Source organism: Takifugu rubripes, chromosome 14, assembly GCF_901000725.2.
Source record: "Takifugu rubripes chromosome 14, fTakRub1.2, whole genome shotgun sequence".
Classification (NCBI taxonomy): domain Eukaryota; kingdom Metazoa; phylum Chordata; class Actinopteri; order Tetraodontiformes; family Tetraodontidae; genus Takifugu; species Takifugu rubripes.
The window spans coordinates 6978416-6996675 of NC_042298.1; the positions used below are offsets into that span (position 1 = coordinate 6978416).

Here is an 18260-nt window from a genome sequence, read left to right on the forward strand (position 1 = left end):
TTGTAATTGTACAAAACAGCCATTCAACTAGCACATGGTACAGAGAGGGAAGAGAGGAGGACAGAAGTCTGAAATCATCTCGACTGGACATCTGCACCGGCAGCTCGCAGCCGCTGCACCTCTCGCATTTCACCGCTGGGAGGCGCCCCCGGCCTGATCAGGCGGCTACTGCGGTGGCCCGTTTATGGTCGATTTGTCGGAAAAGCATCCAATTATTTATAATTATATCATACATTATTATATTTATTATTATTAAGCAAACACACTATGGACATAATTTAATCTAATGAATATTATATTGTTATTTATGGTTTTTAGGTGCCAAAAATAAAAATCTACTATCTTTAGGCTTCCTTCCAACTGTTAATTTAATGTCGTTTTAAAAGCATGCATGTTTAAACAAAAATAATGTAATCAAACCTCGCAGTAGCACCAATATCTGACCCCAACTGTTCCCTGAGGGAACAATGAAAGAATCCACAGAGGTCTGTTTACAGGAGGCTGACAGAATGATCCATTATCATACTGACAACTGGAGCGCTCCCCACCTCCACCCACAGACTATACATTCAACTCTGCTTCTACCCTTTCTCTAAGTAAATACAATCATTGTTTCAGCTGAAGGCAGCACGCTACAGCGACCCCCCCCCCCCCCCACACTCGTGTCTAATCATATCTTAATCGAGATCATTATGTGGAAAACAAACTTGTAGTTTGGAGAGTGATATATTGTAATGTTTCACAGATTGGATCGGCGGGCTGGAATGGCACATATGTCTGAAATGTGTTCACTGGCTGAATTATAAAATTCATGATGAAAAATGAATAATACAATGAGTTCAACACAAAAAGGGCAGCCATTCAGAGCATCAAACCAGAGGAGAATGGAGTCACGCAGAGCCCCCTCACTGAATAGATTTGTATGCATTAAAATGTCATCAAACGCTGAAAGCCATTATTGAAATGTGGAGGTGGAAGCAGAAGAAAGAGGGGACCTGTTTATACAATTCTGAATATTAACTTCTGCCAGGGAAGCTGCGGTGCTCATGGATATGATTCCAAACAGATGTGAGGGAAAGATTAACAATGAGATCTCAAATACAAAATGCAGCTTGGTGATTAAACTAATATTGAATCTGTCAATGTTTTGCATAGATTCTCCACAAAGTGTTAAGTACTTGTACCCAGTTAAAGTCATTCTCTCCACTTCGGGTCAGGGACCACATGTGGTCACAGCTGGAGGACCGTTAACCCCATTGTCTCCACTCAACCATCAGGAACACCTAAAAGGAATGCACCACTTTCCTAAGGGCTGCAGTCACACTTCCTGAGAAGACAACACACCCCTGAGAGAGTTCACATATTTATTCTTCCATGGCACACATTGATAAAGAAAAGAATTCCTTTTTATCAGATGGTGTCACAAAAAGCATGTTAACAAAACGGTAGAAAACGATACAAAAATATCAACCGGGTGTGTGTGGCATTTCCTTTTGATCGTGCCAGACAAGTTTGTTTTGAGAGAAAGTGTGGGACGTGGCTAATGGACAAGGAGACGCACGCATTCAGTGATGTCTGGCACTCATAGGAGGTGGCTGCAATAAGCTACGGGTTCATTGTGCTCAGAGCTCACTGCTCTAGACACCATGTTACAGCGAGTCCACAGATATAAGGTCGAGAAGCGTAAACCCGTGGTGTCACCGCATCAGGGATGGCTGTGGCTGGTTTAAGGAGATAACATATTGCACCTTTGACACCTCCGTTTGGAGCTCTTCATGAATGAGGAGGAAGTGGACCGAGGGGCGGGGGGAGTTCACACCAACAGTGTTCATGAGAGGACCAGGACAGAAATGCTGTAAAATACAATGAAAGGAGGAAAAAAGTTTGGCAAAACCCATTAAAACCCACAAAACGCCAAATAACAAAAAAGCTTGGTGCGTTGGTTCTTATCACGGAGACGCTCTTTGGTCCCTTTCAGTCGCCGAACACAAAGATTTGGTGATTGATGGGACGCTCGGAGGGGTTTTTTCCCCCCATCAAAAGTTCTGTTTAGTGGTAGCTGAGAAATCCACGTCTGACTGCAAATGTAGTAACAGTAAGGAGGTCCACAACAAAGCAGTTCAGTTTCTTATTACAAGCACATCAAAGGTCCAGATGAGTGAATCACTTGCTAACCTGTAATTCCTCTTAGAAACAAATCCCTGGTTCTGAGAGTATTTAATTAAAACCCCTTATCATCCATAACCCCGTGGTCTACAGCCATTACCATGGTAACGGGTGGGCATCCCTCGAGAACAGCACTGGGAATCTGGATGCGTTTATACTTAAACAGGAAGTGGAAGATGAGGCATTGCCGCTGTAGAACTCTTGGAAGGTCTAAGTGCGTGGCTCCTGATGTGTGTGGAACCAGGGAGCAAACCTGTTCCACACGTTCAGTCACTGACTTAAGCAGAGTGTGTTCCAGTGATGAAGAAGGGCATAACTTCCAGCCCCAGCAGATAATAGGCTTTAGCAGCCACTTTAAAGCATAAGAGAATAAAATAAAGGAAAAGCTGCAGGCCTCAGCCTTGAAACATAAGCATGAATACAGTTTCAACGAGTACAAAGAACTAATCAACGTCAACGTGTTCCTATGTTGGCAAAAAAAAAAAAATACTACGGTAACCTACAACAAAGAATGAAAGGAATAAAAAAGGAAAATAGTCCAGAGCAAAAAAAGCAACATCATTATAAATAAAAGCTATGGCGTGTTTTCAATGGCATTATATTCAAGTAATCTTGTTCAAGTCCCTGATAATCAGTGGTTCATGTAAACATTTAGGTCATTAACAGACACAGAACCAACAGTTCATAAGAAGGCAGCAGCAATTCATATATACATTAAACACCCACTTCCTCTTCACTGTGCTGGTCCAGTTACAACAGTTTAAAGTCTTTGAACGGTGCTGGAAACATAAATGACAAAGCCCACAGCTGCCAGGGGGGCACATTCTGACCTAAATGTGCCACGAGGCTCAACTTTGGAGAGTGAAAATATGTGATGTTGAGAACAGACAGTAAGAAGAAAGAACCACCACAGGAAGGTTGGACTTCACCTGCTGAGTGGAAAGTTGATTTTCCCTTCCGAGAGCTTATGTAATGAGCGATTCCCTGGGGGGGGGGGGGGGGGGGGGGGGGGGGTATTCTAGCAAAGACGACAAAGGGACTTAGATCAATGTTTGCTAACGATCCGGAAAAACAGGACATTTCAATAACGTATAGTTTCCTGCCAACTCAGCCAGTCTGACTTTAAAATGGCGTTTTGATAACATTGTTTTTTCATGTCGGAATATAATTACATTTTTGGATTCAAATTTTTCTTTTTTTTAAAAAAAGCTTTCAAAAGCAGCAAGAAACCACGAGCACAAATATTTTCTGTTCTGTGCATTTCTAAAATTGTCTCAGGTAATAACTGAGAGCAGGCACTGAATGAGTCGGGTGTGAACACACACTGCTGTGATCTCATTCACAGTGATGTTAGTCTCTTCTTAACTGACAATTATTAAAAACAACACACACACACACACACACACAAGATGGCAACCACAATTGCCTCAGTATTTTTAGCTGAGTCGGTGAGAACTCGTCATGTCAGTGTGATGACTTCTAATGGGTCTGTCTGGCCTTTGGATCTCTGCTTGCGTTTGAGGCGTCTCTGTGTGAGGGAGGAGGGAGCAGGACAAGGTGAACGAGTCTTGGTCCTGACGGAGAGAGAGCGCAGGTCTGTGAAAGGATACTTGGGAGTGGGTACCTCAGGTGGAATTCTCAGAGCGCACTCCTGCGAGTGTGTGTGTTCTCTCTCCGTCTCCTGGCGTCACCTGTCAAAGCAGCCGGCTGTGAATGTGTGATGGGCCCCCAGATAGCCACCGCTGTAGGCCATACTCAGACAGTGGCGTGGCTCTCCAGCGAAGGCCATCTGCATAGACACGGGGCCCTGGAGTGGAAGAGTACGAGCGGCCGGTTGGAGACTCGAGGTCAGGCTGGGGAAGGAGGAGAACCCACCACCGGGAGTCATGGAAGGGGCTGCAGTGAGGAGCCCCATCCGATGGCTCTGAAGGAAATCCTGAGACATCATTGTCCCCAAGGCCTGAGAGTCAGCTAAGGCCTGCAGCTGGGACAGGGATGGGGAATGCTGGGAAAAGTGTGGGAACGTGTCTGGCTGGAAGAGCAGCTGTGGCGTGGACGAGGTGGAGGAGGAGGAGGACGAAGAGGAGGAGGTGGAGGACGCTGGTCTCTGGATGGCCGACACTTGAGAGAGACGAGCAGTCTGAGGCTGGGACTGCAGGGAAGACGGCCGGTGGGACGGAGAGGGTTTGGTTTTGTTGGCCTCCTTAACGTCATTGTCGTGAGCACTGAAGGCAAAAACACACATTTAAAACCTTCGACCAAGTCGACCGTGGACAATACACATGACTTCAAGGACGCCTCTGAAAAGATGCAAACCCCCTAAATGAACATTAGATGACCACTCAACTTTGGGTTTTACAAGATTACTGAATAACTGATGTTTCCAATACTATCATATACTAATCATTTCAATTTCCGCCTTCATAATGACACATCCTCTTTTTCTTGAGAAATTACCATTTATAATTGCCCACAGGAAGAGCAGTTAAAAAGTAATTACTGTTAATAATTTTCAATCTTAGACCAGGCAAAAACCAAACAAACAAAATCTAAATACATCATGAAATACTAACTTTTAAATCCTGTTTTATCTGACATACAATAGAACTCTAATGAGTGAATAAACCATTTATAAGTCAATTGAATGGGGTTTTCAGGTGGTACCTCCTCTGGGTAATATCCCATCTGCCAACAATTAAATTAAAAAAGTATTAGACTTGTCTATATAAATGCAGAACAGGTCTGCTTTGGGCCACACCATATATTCATGAACATACTTCAAAGACATTTGAATTTTTTTTCCTCTGTTTGAGAGCGTATTAGATGGTTGGAGTGTGTCTCCCTTACAGCAGCATGAGCTCTATGCACTGGGTGAGGTGGTCCCAGGAGTAACCCGTGAGCAGATGTAGGGCAGTCGTCCAGCTCGGTGAAATCTGAAGGCAAATTCGAGATGCTGCCACACACGCGGAGGCAACCTGAGATGGTCGGAAACTCAAGAAGGCGTGGTCTGCAAGAAAAAAAGAAAAGAAAACCAAAGATTAACACATAAATACACAAGACTTGAGCCTGATGCCCAGCACCTCTGAAACAGTCACTGCTCCTAACCTACCTTGCAGTGAGACTTCAAGGAAGTAGTGGGTGTATTTGTCCATGAAGACCTTGGTCTTGGAGATGGAGGAAATGGGCCAGCCGTTGTAGAGGTCGTCCTCTTTCACTGAGGCGTGGAGGTAGTAGTCTATAAAGTGAGCAGCAGTGGGCATGCACAGGTTCCAGTCAAAGGTCTCCAGCAGCAGAAGTTCCATTTTGATCAAATCTTTTTTGTTGAGAACCAGGTTCAGGCTGCACATGAAGCCCAGAGAGTTGAGTTGTTCCAGCTTTGGAACCCTGTCCTCCTTCTCCTCAAACTTACCTGCAGACAGAAACGTGTAAAGTGAGCTGAGCAGTTTAGTCTTTGAGACACATTAATAAGAATAGATGTACTCAAAGAAAGACGATTAATGTCCCAAATGAATCATCCACCAATGTTTCAAAGACACAGCAACAAAAAAGACCAAATATAATATACAGCTCATATGTGGTTTAGATCAGGGGTCACCTGGTGTGTGTGTGTGTGTGTATCAATAACTTAGAGTGGGTAACAGAAAAGATCAATATTCAACACTTTATTATTATTAATCTCAGCAATTGTCCAGATGATCACTTCTGCATTTGATCAGAAAGAAAATGTGGAGTTTTCACCAGACCCTCTCAACCATAAGAAACTAAACCATTTTAACAATTCATAAACTATGTTGAACCATGACATAAAAAGTTATGCAACATTTTTTAAAAATTAACTTTCATATTGAATAAATCTTAACTGAACAAATCTACTGCAATTCTGCTCAGAATCTGTTCCATTTGATAAACACCCTTTTTAGCTCCTGGGCTTCTCTGACTGTAGAACGCTTCCCGGCGGGTCGTTAGCATTAGCATTGTAGCATTGTAGCTTTCATGACGCGTAGTGAAGCGTCGCTCCACATTGTGCTGCTTCGCCGTCATCACAGTCGCCTCACAAATGCAACATACACACCTTCCTTTCACAGTAGTAAAAAATGACTCTTCCTCCCATTCACTTTGAAAATGATAAATTTACCGTCTTCTTTTTGCCATGCCATGTTCACTATATATACTGACCTTTGAACTAGGTCAGAGTTCACCTTCACTTTATTTATATTTTTATTTATTTTTAAGACATTGTCATCTTAAAATCTATGTAAATGCAGGTGTGATTTTAAAAAAAATAGCGGGAGAAAAAATTTTCTTCGACGCACCTCACTTGCGAGTTTTGCTATTTTTAGAACAGGCTTGCGGGCGACTCATGTGGTCATTGCGGGCGACTTGGTGCCCACGGGCACTGTGTTGGTGACCCCTGGTTTAGATTAACTCGGAATCATTCAAGATTATTTCAAAAGATATAGAATCCAAACTAAGAACTACACCCTTGGATGATCAAGCCTTTACAGTAGAGACAGAACAGCTAAGGGCCACCAACAGGGCCCCCACAGCCGGGGGTGAGGAGACCAGATGATGGAGGACAGCGCACCCAAAACCCTGGTGAACAGCATCTCAAATGCAGGGGGAGCCAGGCACAAGACCTAGAGCCTCCTCCATCGAGAGGTCTCCCACCCACCAGAAAAGGCTTAAGGTCACTCCTAAAACGCTTTACTCAAGCTTGTACAAAGCAACAGGACACTGCAAAGCATTAGTGATGAAGCCACTGCAGAACATCTGGCATTACAGCCAACAAGTACTCCAACAAAAGCCCCCCAGGTATGTCTCCCAAGTATGGAGCACTGATGTGGATCATATAACGCTTCCTACGAGCCGCTATAACCCTTAAAATATTTATCTTCTGCCACTCGATCCAGATCCTTGCAGACATACAGAGCAGCCTTTATAGTGACCCCTTTCCCAACGCTGCTTCCATGGCAACAGCTCCGAGGCTGGGGTCCACTGAGCTACGACGAGATGGAATTCTATTTCCAAGTTAAAACAAGAACGCTGCTCTGCTACAAGCTTCACCGGTGCCATTAAATTACAAGAAGTATCACAATGAAAAAGGTGATAATTAGGAATGTTTTAGGGCAAAATGTGCAGGTCAAAGCAAAGCGTAACAAAGATTTGTATTATAGACTTTCCTGAGCTGCAGCCAGAAGTGAAGAACAACTAACTGTGGCGCCACAGTTATAGTGCCCATCTTTTCTTTCCTGTTTTACCTCTTTATGACCTTGTTTTAGTGAACTGCCTGTCTCCCTGTGAAGTGTGAGGTGGAACAACCATTAAGTAGGGTAAAGACAGACTAGTCTAGGATGGACAAAATAACTGGGAAAGAGTGTGTGTGTGTGTGTGTGTGTGGGGGGGGTGGGGGGGTGGGGGGTGTTAATTAGCATAGAGGCAATAATGGCACCTCAGCAGCAGAATAGGAAAGGGAATGAAACAGGCTTGTTTGTGCCCACCAGGACTCTCCAGCCGAGTCCACACTGGCCACATTCTCTCACCCTCATATCTGTGGAGCAGGAGCCGTCTGCTGCTGGCTGCTGCGTCCACACAGATGCTGCCGTAAAACTCCACCAGTGCCTCCAATCTCCACACAGCCCCAACCTCTTTGATCTAAAGGAAGGCAGGGTCAATTTCCTCACTGCGCTATGTGATTACTTCCTGGCTTTACTACTGCGGCTGACCAGCTACAAGATGGATGCCACCGTGACACCGTGACAAAATTTCAAAACAAAAACTCAGCAAACATCTCTGACCTATCTAAAAAAAGAGTCTCGCTACACCCTGAAAGGCTGCGCAGCGTTTTGCAAAAGGAGTTGAACAATGAGCCTGAATATTTTGTGTTACGGACCCTCAAACATTCAGTGCCAAAATATGCATGCAAACAGGACAATAAACTGGTAAACCACGGCAACAACGCTGGAGCCGCTCATATCTCCATTCCTCATTCCACTACCGTGACTTCAGCCTCCCCGGAATGCAGCGGGCTATATGATCCTATCTCCACTGTGAAACATTCGGACTTTCGAGCTACTTTGTCTTCCATTACGTTAAACCTGTGCTCTCTCATGTCGCAGGTGGCAGACATGCTGACAAAAGGTAGCCCACGTAGTCAAAGGTCAGGGGTTAGAAAGAGGTAAACGGCCAGGATGTGGAGTCTCCTTCCAGGTGTGCTATGTGGGAACGATGGGGAAGTGGGGGCTGGGGGAGGTTTGGGCTGATAAGGGCTGTTAAGAAACCCGAGAGCCGTGTTCTCACGGTGAAGAACCCCCATTTCTGGGGCTGTGCATCGTGCTTTTCCAAACCACAAGTATTTCAATGACAGTAAACGACAACATAATTCTAAATGTAATCATGCTTTTCTTCCTCAGTTTGCATTTTGAAGCTTCAGATTGACGTGCACTGGGGGTTCTTAGGTCAATCGATGTTATTGTGCTTGCGTCTTCGTGCCATGTGTGCAATTAAAATTGGGATAGAAAATACATGAATCCATATTTGGGTACTGCACAGACATCTGGTGATGATATTTAATAAAAGGTTTATTTTATGCCAAAACACTACAGATCATAGAGGAGAAAGACAAAAAGGGGCAAATATTTCCATGTAATTAATTCCATTTAACATCTGCATTACTAAATCACTTCACACTGCACTTTGGTGCACTTCAAATGATTTGCCCTTAATTATGCTGCTGAATGGAACATTTGCATCTCATTTAATTATCGTTCAATATTGCCGCTTTCTCGATAAAAAGGTGCACATTGAGGTCCCCCCCCACCCCCCACCAGCCACGGAGGAATTTCCTGTGTTCTTTAATTTGTTTTATTTGGTGGTTTCATTTTTCACTGGGAGTGTGAAACTGGCCACAGTTCCATCATAGACCTTCCAAGTTGCCCCCTGGCCTCAGCAGCTCTCACAATGTAGGCCCAGGCTGACCTTTAACCTCAGATGCAAATGTCTCTGACACCGAGGAGAATGATGTTCAACTCTGTGTGCTTTGTTGACCACGAACACAAAGTGCGATTATGAATAAGGCCTTCTATTCTCAGACGTGGGGGAATCCTGAGCGGGTGACAGTTGCAGCAACGACTTTGATATAATCTTGTCTGAAGCAATCAGCACATCTTTGCATAATGTCCTTAATAATAATGACTCCAACATGACAACAGTTCCATGAGAATGACTGTCAGAGCTCCGACAGAGGACTGAAGGAAGGGGCGGGGGGGGGCCCTGTTAATCTACATTTCAGGACACCCCCCGTGTGTTTCAGCTCAACATGTCCCATTTTGCAGGCCAGCACCTCTGCTTCTCTTTCTACACTGTTTAACATCAGCAGTCGACCTGCCTTTGAAGCGCCGCTCCATTCGTTTCCCAACCCCCCAGGGATGTGGGGCTGCTTTTAACTGGCTGCTGTCCCAGGGCAGCCTCCCTCTGCCCCACCCTCCTGACAAGGTGAGGGAATGTGAAGGGAACGGTCACCAGTCTAAGGTAAAAGGACACAAACACCAACCTGATGGAAATTTATCAACTGCATTAGAAAATCCCAAATCATCAATTATCAATCAATTATCACACACCCCCACAGAAAGGTTGCCACGGCGACCATCTCCTCATTTTGAAAAACACACACGCGCACACACACACAGAAACCCCTGAACCTCCCCTCCCCCATTCCAGGGAGGGTCTGGCTGCCTGTCCTGCTTGGATTTGCTGGGCTTTTGTTTGAGGCCTGACTCGGAGAGCATATGGCAGGTGCTCCTCAGCACCACCCCCCTCCTCACCCCCCACCACAGGGCTCTCTAAGTGCACCGTGCTCTCCATATGACCGAGCTTCTCGTCCCTTTCACATGACGCTCGTTTCACTTAAGACATTCGGATCGTTGAGGAAAACCTTAAATCCAATTTGATGTTTAATTGGCGCAAAACAACGGAACACTGATCGATACCAGAGGGTAAACAACTGCAACTCCGGCGGCAGAAAAGAGAAGATTCCCGTAGAAGCAGGAGGCACACAAACATCAGTGATGTCATCTACTCTAACAACTAGCTGCAGTGTGCTGAGCTGGACAGGGCTGAGCTGGTCCCTGCAGGGGCTCGTGGGTCATGGCTGCACTGTGTGACTAAGACTAGGATGAGAAATAAAGCACCATAATTACTGTTGTTTTATGACTGTCCACATTACATCATAAATCTGTAAGAAATGGAGTAAATCAAAACACAAACTGTTATCGTGACGAACGGGTCATTAATAGACACATGCAAATGCAACCACTTACACAACAACACAAACACCTACACAATAGAATAACGGGATTATAGGGGGGGCTGCTGAGAACAACAAAAAGAGGGTGTGATTAATTAACAAAGTGTGGAATACAGAATATGTCAAATAAAAAAACTACAATGTTGTGTATGCGTGTTGAAAGGCTCGAACAGGACCTGGTGAGACTGTTCAATAACTAGGCTGGATTCCAAAGCAGTCTGAACCCAAAGACAGCTTTGAGTCAAATACTCTTTCAAGCCTTCATCAAACATGGCAGAGACCCCCCCCCCCCCCCCCCCCCCCCCCCCCCCGGGGGTAATGAAAGAGTCAGACAAGAAAAAAGTTCCTCTAATGATCATTATTAGACAACTGAAGTAACACTGTCCAGGTTGACTGGATCATGTTTATATCACTCAATTAGCAAAGACTCACAGCTATATTTAGAACCTCGTGAGATTACTTTAAAATAAAACCGCTTTCAAGTCTCCCATTCGAATATCTCCCATGAGACAAAGTACGCCCACACAGACGCGCACACAGCCCTCTTTAAGAGCCCCATTTGGATGGCATCATTAGTCTAATTATCCATGATGCTAAGAGCTACACAAATGCACAGAAACCTTACAGTCTGTTAATCAGCAGACAGACAGTAATAACTACCACAGCAGCTTGTTAGGACCAGGAAGAACTACTTACAAGCTGCTCTACAAATCAAATAGAAATATATATTTGTCTTTGTAGTTTGTGGCAGAAAATCATGTTGCTGCTGCCAGTTTTTAAGAGCATCAGACATCAAAGGATTACCAGTACAGGGGATGGAATGCATGTAAAAAGGAGAGCAGTGGTACGATCAGAACTGGTACATAAGCGCTTTGTTCACTACAGCAGCCTGAAAGACCACAAGTAGAAAAAAGGCCTTTGTCATCTGTGCAAAACTGCCCATTATATATAGAACCAATACATAGCAGTGTGTGCTGAAATTACAACATTTGAGGCATTCACATTTATATCGGCCTCAACAAATGTGACCAAAAACTCCCAAGGAGCCAAGACCAAACCCAGAGGCAGAGGTGAAGCCTAACGGTGGACTTACTTGCGAGGAGCAGACAGGTTAAGGCGGTGACATACAGCTGCTTGACAGCCACGTCGTAGTGGTCCATGAACAGGTCCAGTAAGTAGACGGCCAGGTGTCGTGCTGTTGGACATAGCTGATAGCGATTGCTCAGGATGGCCAACAGGTCGGCAAAGTAGCGGCGCATGCCGATCTGTGGAGAATGGCCCCTGTAGACGGGCAGCTTCAGCTCCTATGGAGACAGAGACAAATAATGTAGACATGAAGAAGGCCTCCATGATTGGGGAAGGGGGGAAGGGGGGGGGGGGGGCATAGCAGCAGGAACAGGGCGGGCAGGAAGTCCTGAAGAAAACAAGGGAGTGTGAATATACATGATAAAAGGACAGCCTTGCATGGTTCTTGCAGAGTTAAATTAAGCTGCAGATGGGCTCAATATTTCAGACTCATTGTATTTAGAATCGCCAGCACTCCCCAACAGGAAATGAAACGAGGCTTTGCATGGGGTCTTTCAGCAATGTGGTCTGGGTGAGGGTATGTGTGACTTGGAGAGGGGGGTGGGGGGGGTGACCAGTGGAAGTTGAGTGGCAGATAGGATTAGGTTTCACCCCTACCAAACCCGCCTATTCATGTTCAATTAGCTGCAAGTGTTTCAAAGTGGAGGGAGCATTAGCGTTGAATCAGTCTCAGATTTCCTGAGCTAAACAACACTGAAGAGCAAATAGTTTCAGAATCAACTCAAAAAACAACAAACACTCGGCGGTGAGGGAACAAGCTCACGCCGCTCAAGTACCCTGTGTGTGCGTAAGCTGCTTATATCACAAATGTTTCTGCTTTTATGCTGTTTTCCCCGCTGGATCCCAGTAAAAACAATATCGCAAAAAGCTTTCTATTTGGATTTGATATCAGACTGCATATGGGTACGATAATCTACTTAAATTTAGACTGGGGGGGGGTTCTTAAATCAGAGAAAACAACCTCGACATTTTTAGGAATGTTCAACACCTTTGTTGTTTTAAAGATTTAGCACAGCAGCCAATGTGCAGCTGGCCAAATGTTGACTACCACATCAGTTGTACGGTTAATACTCCGCTCTTGCTCGATGATTCGCCCAAACCTACACTCCATTGGAGATGAAGCAGCCATGCCAGCTTATTCTCCACAAACTCTCCCCTCAGTGCTCCAGCCTCTGGCCCATCTGTCTGTCTGTCTGGGTATATGCGGGTTGAAGGGGAATGGGGGTGGATGTGAAGGGGGAAAGATGCTTTAGGGGGGTCTGTGCAGGGTGGAGAGGTGCCTTTGTGGGGGACCGGCACTATAATTAAGGATTCCACAGCTGCCTCTTCCTGATTTGCATGTCTGATCATTTGCCACATGCTACGCAGCACAGCCATCTCTCACATCAGGGCATGACAACTGCAGCAGACGGCATTAAGACTGGATCAAAGTGTGTGTGTGGCTACTCATTTTTCCATTAAAGTAGACAATATAAAAAACACATTCTGACATTTTAATAAACATATGACTCATGTTAGGCCTTTTATTTCCCTTCAGATTGAACCTATCATTCCTATGGCAGCTCTAACTTTTGTCTCCTGCAGTTTAAACTGCAGTGAGAGTTCTGTGAGCCTGAGCTGTCAGTGTCCTGTCATTAGCTTCTGTACTCTGTAATATAATTAAAATTCTATTTGAGACACGTTGAATATTCGGATGATGAATCGACTGGCGCAAAACACCAAACACTTGCTGATACTTGATATTAAAGACTGACACGCCTTCATTCCTCACCCACCAATAATTGGCGTTTAAGTTATTTGCTTACCAAAAGAACTGTTACACACCTTTGTATAATAGGCTTTGATGCAGCACGAGACTCAGCTGATTCCCACTCAGTAATCATGTCACTGAAGTCTGGGCGGACCTGTGGGCTACTACCGGTGTGTTTAAGTTCACCTCGCAACATTCTCACTGATATGAATGAAACAGGCACCTGTAGTGTTCCTGTCATTTGATGTTTCACCTCTTATAGCATATCAAACTAATCTGTCAGCTTTTTCTTTCATTTAATAAAAATAATGTGCTCTTTGCCAAGATTAGCAGAATATTCAAACGTATATTTTTAGACACTGCAGAATAAAAGTAAATGTCTGATTTCTGACAAACACATTTTTCATACGTGCTATATCTACATGCACCTTATATTTAGAAACTGATCCAAATTCTGCTCCCTTGGTGTACAGCTGGCTTTAGGGTCTAAGCTCTAAACTGCCAATCAAGTGACACATGCCTCCATTAAAATGACACATGGGAAGAAATATGATCACACTTCAAAGTTAATTAAGACATTCTCAATTACCCGCCTCAAGTCCTCCATGTAATGTAATTAATGCAATTATTTCATGTTTAAATCCACGAGGAGCCTGTAATTATGCCTTTGGCCTGTCTGATCCATTTTGCTGAAAGCATAGCTACCAAACCTTTAAAGGAAAATTACCTTTTTAAAAAAAAAAAAAACAACACACATTTTGTGTTTTCTAAAACACATTTCTCAGGTTATGATTTATACAGTAACTCAGAAAAAATATATATACAATTTTCAAGTGCTGCACGTCTCAATGGGTGGTAGAGAAGCAATAAGGGTTCCCAATATGATCCAGGAGTAAAGTAAGACTTAAATGAGGTTCTCATCAACACACAATGATAGCCAGTAATATTACAGCAGCAGACATTGCTCACCTTAATGCGGAGGGACTGATGGATATCTGCAGCGAGCTGTCCTTTCCACCATTCCAACTCTCTGTCCATCTTTCCCATCAAGAGGAGACCTCAAGAAACGAGTTTCACCTGCAGATGAGTGCACATTTAAACAACCCTGGTGATATACGACGGGGCAACAGGAGAGGACATTGATTTTAATCATAAAATTCATCTGAGGGGCAACTTCAGGTCACATAAACGAATCCAATGATTCATCTACAAAACTGGAACACTATTTAGTTTGGCTCAAGTTTCTAAACATCCTGGAGAATTCTGCAGTGGTCTCTTCCTCCGCGGGCCTTTCCCCATCTGATGCCCATTTAAATGGCTCGCTTAAATGTCTGCTTGTCCACGCTGCAGTTCCAGGGAGTCAAAACAGTCTTTCAGGGAACGCTCCATCCAACTCCAGCTCCGTTGCTCGTTTTCATTTGATTTTATTTTATTCATTAGTAGTATTCTCGATCCTAAGAGATCTCTTGCTTCAGCAATCACCCAGAGGACGTCTGCACCATGAGACAGCGGCCAAACAGTGAGGCCACGCAAGTTAACCGGCCACCGAGCTCACACACTCGCCTCATCTCCGGGATAAAACACGGGGATTCACAAACACCATCAGATTAACACGACGGGTTTACTCGACACGGCAATAGCCCGGCTAACTTTTTCATTTGCACCAGCGAGGGTAATCCATGTGCCACTCACCGTTCCGACGGGAATGCCCCCCCAGACCCCTTTGTCTCAGACCGACATCCTGAGCGAGAGAACTCTTCTTCGGCTCAACTTTGAGAAAGACCCCTATTTATCGGCGTAAAGACGCTGGCCGTATCCGCCGACAAACTGGGGAAGCGCCTTCCACCGACGAGCCCCGTCGGTCAGCGTTTGGTCGCTCGGTAACCTCCCAAAGGTTAAGAATTTTCCGAGAAATCCCTCAGTAGTTTTCTCACCGGTAGGTCCGCCGTAACAAAAGTAACCTCCTCGGCTGCACCAGCTGCTGCTGTTGCGGTGCGAGGCTCGTGCGGTCTGCAAGTCCCTCCTCCATTCTGGGACTTGTAGTCTTTATAGCGTCCGCTCCTGTACTACAACGGTTTTGGAAAACAATCCCATCTTAAGATAAACACTTTATGTATTATAGTCCAAAATAACTTTTAAAGCATCTGCAATTTAACACTTATACACCTCCATAATTTATGTTCAGATGGTATCTCTGGTTTCTCTATTTTCAATTGATTTATATGTAATAATTTACAAGTAGTAAGATAATGATACATTTTCACAAAACAAATGAAGTAACCAAGTTTTATTTAACTAATTACTAACTAACGACTGCTTCTTTAATATAGCTTTGGTTTCCTTTTTTATCGTTACAATCATTAATATCTTATTTGCAAATTAATAGCAAATAATTCCCTGTGCATGCATCTCTTGTGATATGAGATCATAACCGTCGCGTCCTGAAAAGGAAACAAAGACTAAAGGCAAATAGAAATAACATAAGAAATAATAGCATTAGTTAATATTGATGTTTTTTTTTTAAAAAAAACAACAACAACTGTCATATTGCGGTGGAGGGGGGGGGGGGTCACTTCCTACAATATTTAAATTCCTCAATAGTGATATTTATAAATTGAAACATCGATGTCATCATTTTCTGAAAGCAAAAATCTAAAATATTGTCTGTACGTGTCACTTCGTGGATACAGCCACAGGTACGAAGGCAAGTTATTGGGTCCAAAAAAAAACAACCCACATCGACACGAAGAAATTAAGGGAATTTGGCAGATGATTTTGCCTTTGGCAAAATTTAGGAATTGCACTAAACGTTTCCTTTGTAATAGATGTTCCTCTATCCGTGAGCGGCCTCTGCTGGCACAGTGACGAAATGACTACAACACGTCTCATATTTGCATTTAGGTGTAAACCCCGATAAGGCTGATCTGAAAGAATGACCAATGTCAAGCCAAATAAACACAAATTAGGTTTCTCATGTTAACTATCATCTTGTGCATTTGCTTTTGTATCAGCTTCGTTGAGATAGTCCTGGTCAGCATGAACAAGAAAACCAGTAAAGGTGCTGTCTGTCCAAAAGGGGTCAAAGAATAGTCCATTCTGCTCTGAGTAAAAGATCTGCAGCCAGACTTGGTCTGACTTCTGTAGGCGGAGAACAGTAGAACCTGAAGCAACATCATGGTTCCCCGTGTTTGCGTCAAAAGTCTTGATCTTGTAATGTCCGTTGTGGACCAGCCCGATGGCCAAGTGCTTATTCGCCAGAGTGATATCGTAGCTAAAGTAATAGACCCCTGGGATGGCACAGACAAACTTCCCTGTAGTGGTATTGTAGTGATTTCCTTCATTCAACAGGACCCTGCTGAAGCGGATAGGCAGTCGCTCTTTGGGGTAGCTTTTTGTGACAGCCACAGAAAAGGCTGAGCGTGCCGCGGTGCCACAGTTGCAGCGTCCGGCAGCTCCCTCCTGACCCACATCACCAGCCTCTCCTTTAGGTCCTTTAGTTCCAGCGGCCCCTGTGGATCCACGTAGCCCCTTCAGCCCTCGCAGTCCAGCTCTGCCTATGACGCCTTCGCGGCCTTTCACCCCTGGTTTGCCTGGATTCCCAGTTCTCCCTGGATCACCTGCAATCACATGTGGTATAATAGAATTTTAAAAACAAATAATACACCCTATTGTCATTTATGTTCCTATTCATAGACTTAATAATAAATAAAAAGCATTTGCTCTGATGAAATTACCTGTAAATTAGGAGTTCTAATTTACAGCAAAGGACACAAAGAGGAGCCCATCAACAGTAACTACCTGCATCTCCCTTGTCTCCCTTGTCTCCATCCTTTCCATCTGGGCCGTCCTTCCCAGGTGGCCCCATAGGACCCATGGCCCCAGGTGATCCGGGCGGTCCAGGGTTCCCATCAGGCCCCGCCGGGCCAGGGAGACTACAAATGAGCTGTGAGCTGTGGATAGTGATGTTCCGGCCTCTCTTTGGTAAAGCGTATCGTGACTGGGAGCAGGCGACTGACAGCAAGCAGCACATCACACACATCTGCAGCATGACGGTCACTGCGGAGCCATCAAAATAAACTGTTTCACAATGGAGCTAAAAAGTACTGATTCACGCAGAAGTTAAAGAAAGGGATCCATGTCAGAGTGCAAGCATGCGCAGCTGAGAGTCCTGAATCAAGCTGGGTCCACGTTATGCTGACTAACTGTTTTCCTGACAAATATGGAGAACAAGACACACCGCATGTTTTTTTCCAAAGTGCATCAGATAATCATAAAAAAACAGCCAAAATACTCACCGGCTGAGAAACAAGATCGACACAAGTACATTTTCCCGCTCAGTCCCGGAATGCCAACTTTCTCACATGGTTGTCCAGTGTGACTATCTTTAAGAGGCGCTGCAGAGAACTGTGCAAAGCAGTGACTCAGACTTCATAACATCCGCCCCGTTAACGCTGCCAGAAAATACTTTCACTGTGATGTCATCGCATTCATGTCCGGGCAGTAGTATCGCAGCAGTGAATCAGAACAGAACACAGCCCTCACAGGCCTTTTATTTCTGAAAGCACCAGAAAAAGACGAGACCCAGTACAAAAACCACAGCTTGAAACTCACAGAAATGCTTTTGATCTTGGCTGCGCGCGCTTGCGAGAGCACAGAAACAGATAAATACTTATGCTGCTGGGCAAGGCTGCCTACAGGCTTCAGTCTAACTGGAACCATGTGACCCAATACAAATGACTTAGTGTCTATCAAACACCATCTTTCATGATTGAAAGAATTTGAGCGTTCTAAATCAAATCAAATCAATCTTTATTTATATAGCGTCTTATACAATCAAAATTGTTTCAAGGCGCTTTCCAGAATCCCAGGGCCTGACCCCAGACAAGCAATTCTATCCTGGTCTTTAGCTGCAAACATGAGGACAAATCTGGAAAGAAGCTGAAATAGCAGGAGCAG

The 18260-nt window shown here is 44.5% G+C and overlaps 2 protein-coding genes across 3 annotated transcripts; both read right to left on the reverse strand.

Moving 5' to 3' along the window:
• Nucleotides 1–1286: 1286 nt before the first annotated feature.
• ccnjl (cyclin J-like) lies at nt 1287–15456 on the reverse strand. Its single transcript, XM_011610706.2, has 6 exons — nt 14997–15456; nt 14274–14381; nt 11562–11772; nt 5276–5575; nt 5014–5173; nt 1287–4391 (listed from the first exon to the last, which is right to left on the reverse strand). Exons 2-6 carry the CDS (start codon nt 14349–14351, stop codon nt 3854–3856), a joined length of 1287 nt encoding a protein of 428 aa, XP_011609008.2. The 5' UTR covers nt 14352–14381; nt 14997–15456; the 3' UTR covers nt 1287–3853.
• A 376-nt stretch (nt 15457–15832) lies between these two features.
• On the reverse strand, nt 15833–18102 carry c1qtnf2 (C1q and TNF related 2). 2 transcript variants are annotated; one of them, XM_003970428.3, is made up of 3 exons: nt 17600–18102; nt 17103–17360; nt 15833–16921 (listed from the first exon to the last, which is right to left on the reverse strand). In XM_003970428.3, the coding sequence occupies exons 1-3, from the start codon at nt 17628–17630 to the stop codon at nt 16281–16283; spliced, it is 930 nt and encodes a 309-aa protein (XP_003970477.2). In that variant the 5' UTR covers nt 17631–18102; the 3' UTR covers nt 15833–16280. The 2 variants fall into 2 exon arrangements, with proteins under 2 accessions (XP_003970477.2, XP_029703227.1); XM_029847367.1 differs by having other exon boundaries at nt 17103–17514.
• Nucleotides 18103–18260: the final 158 nt, after the last annotated feature.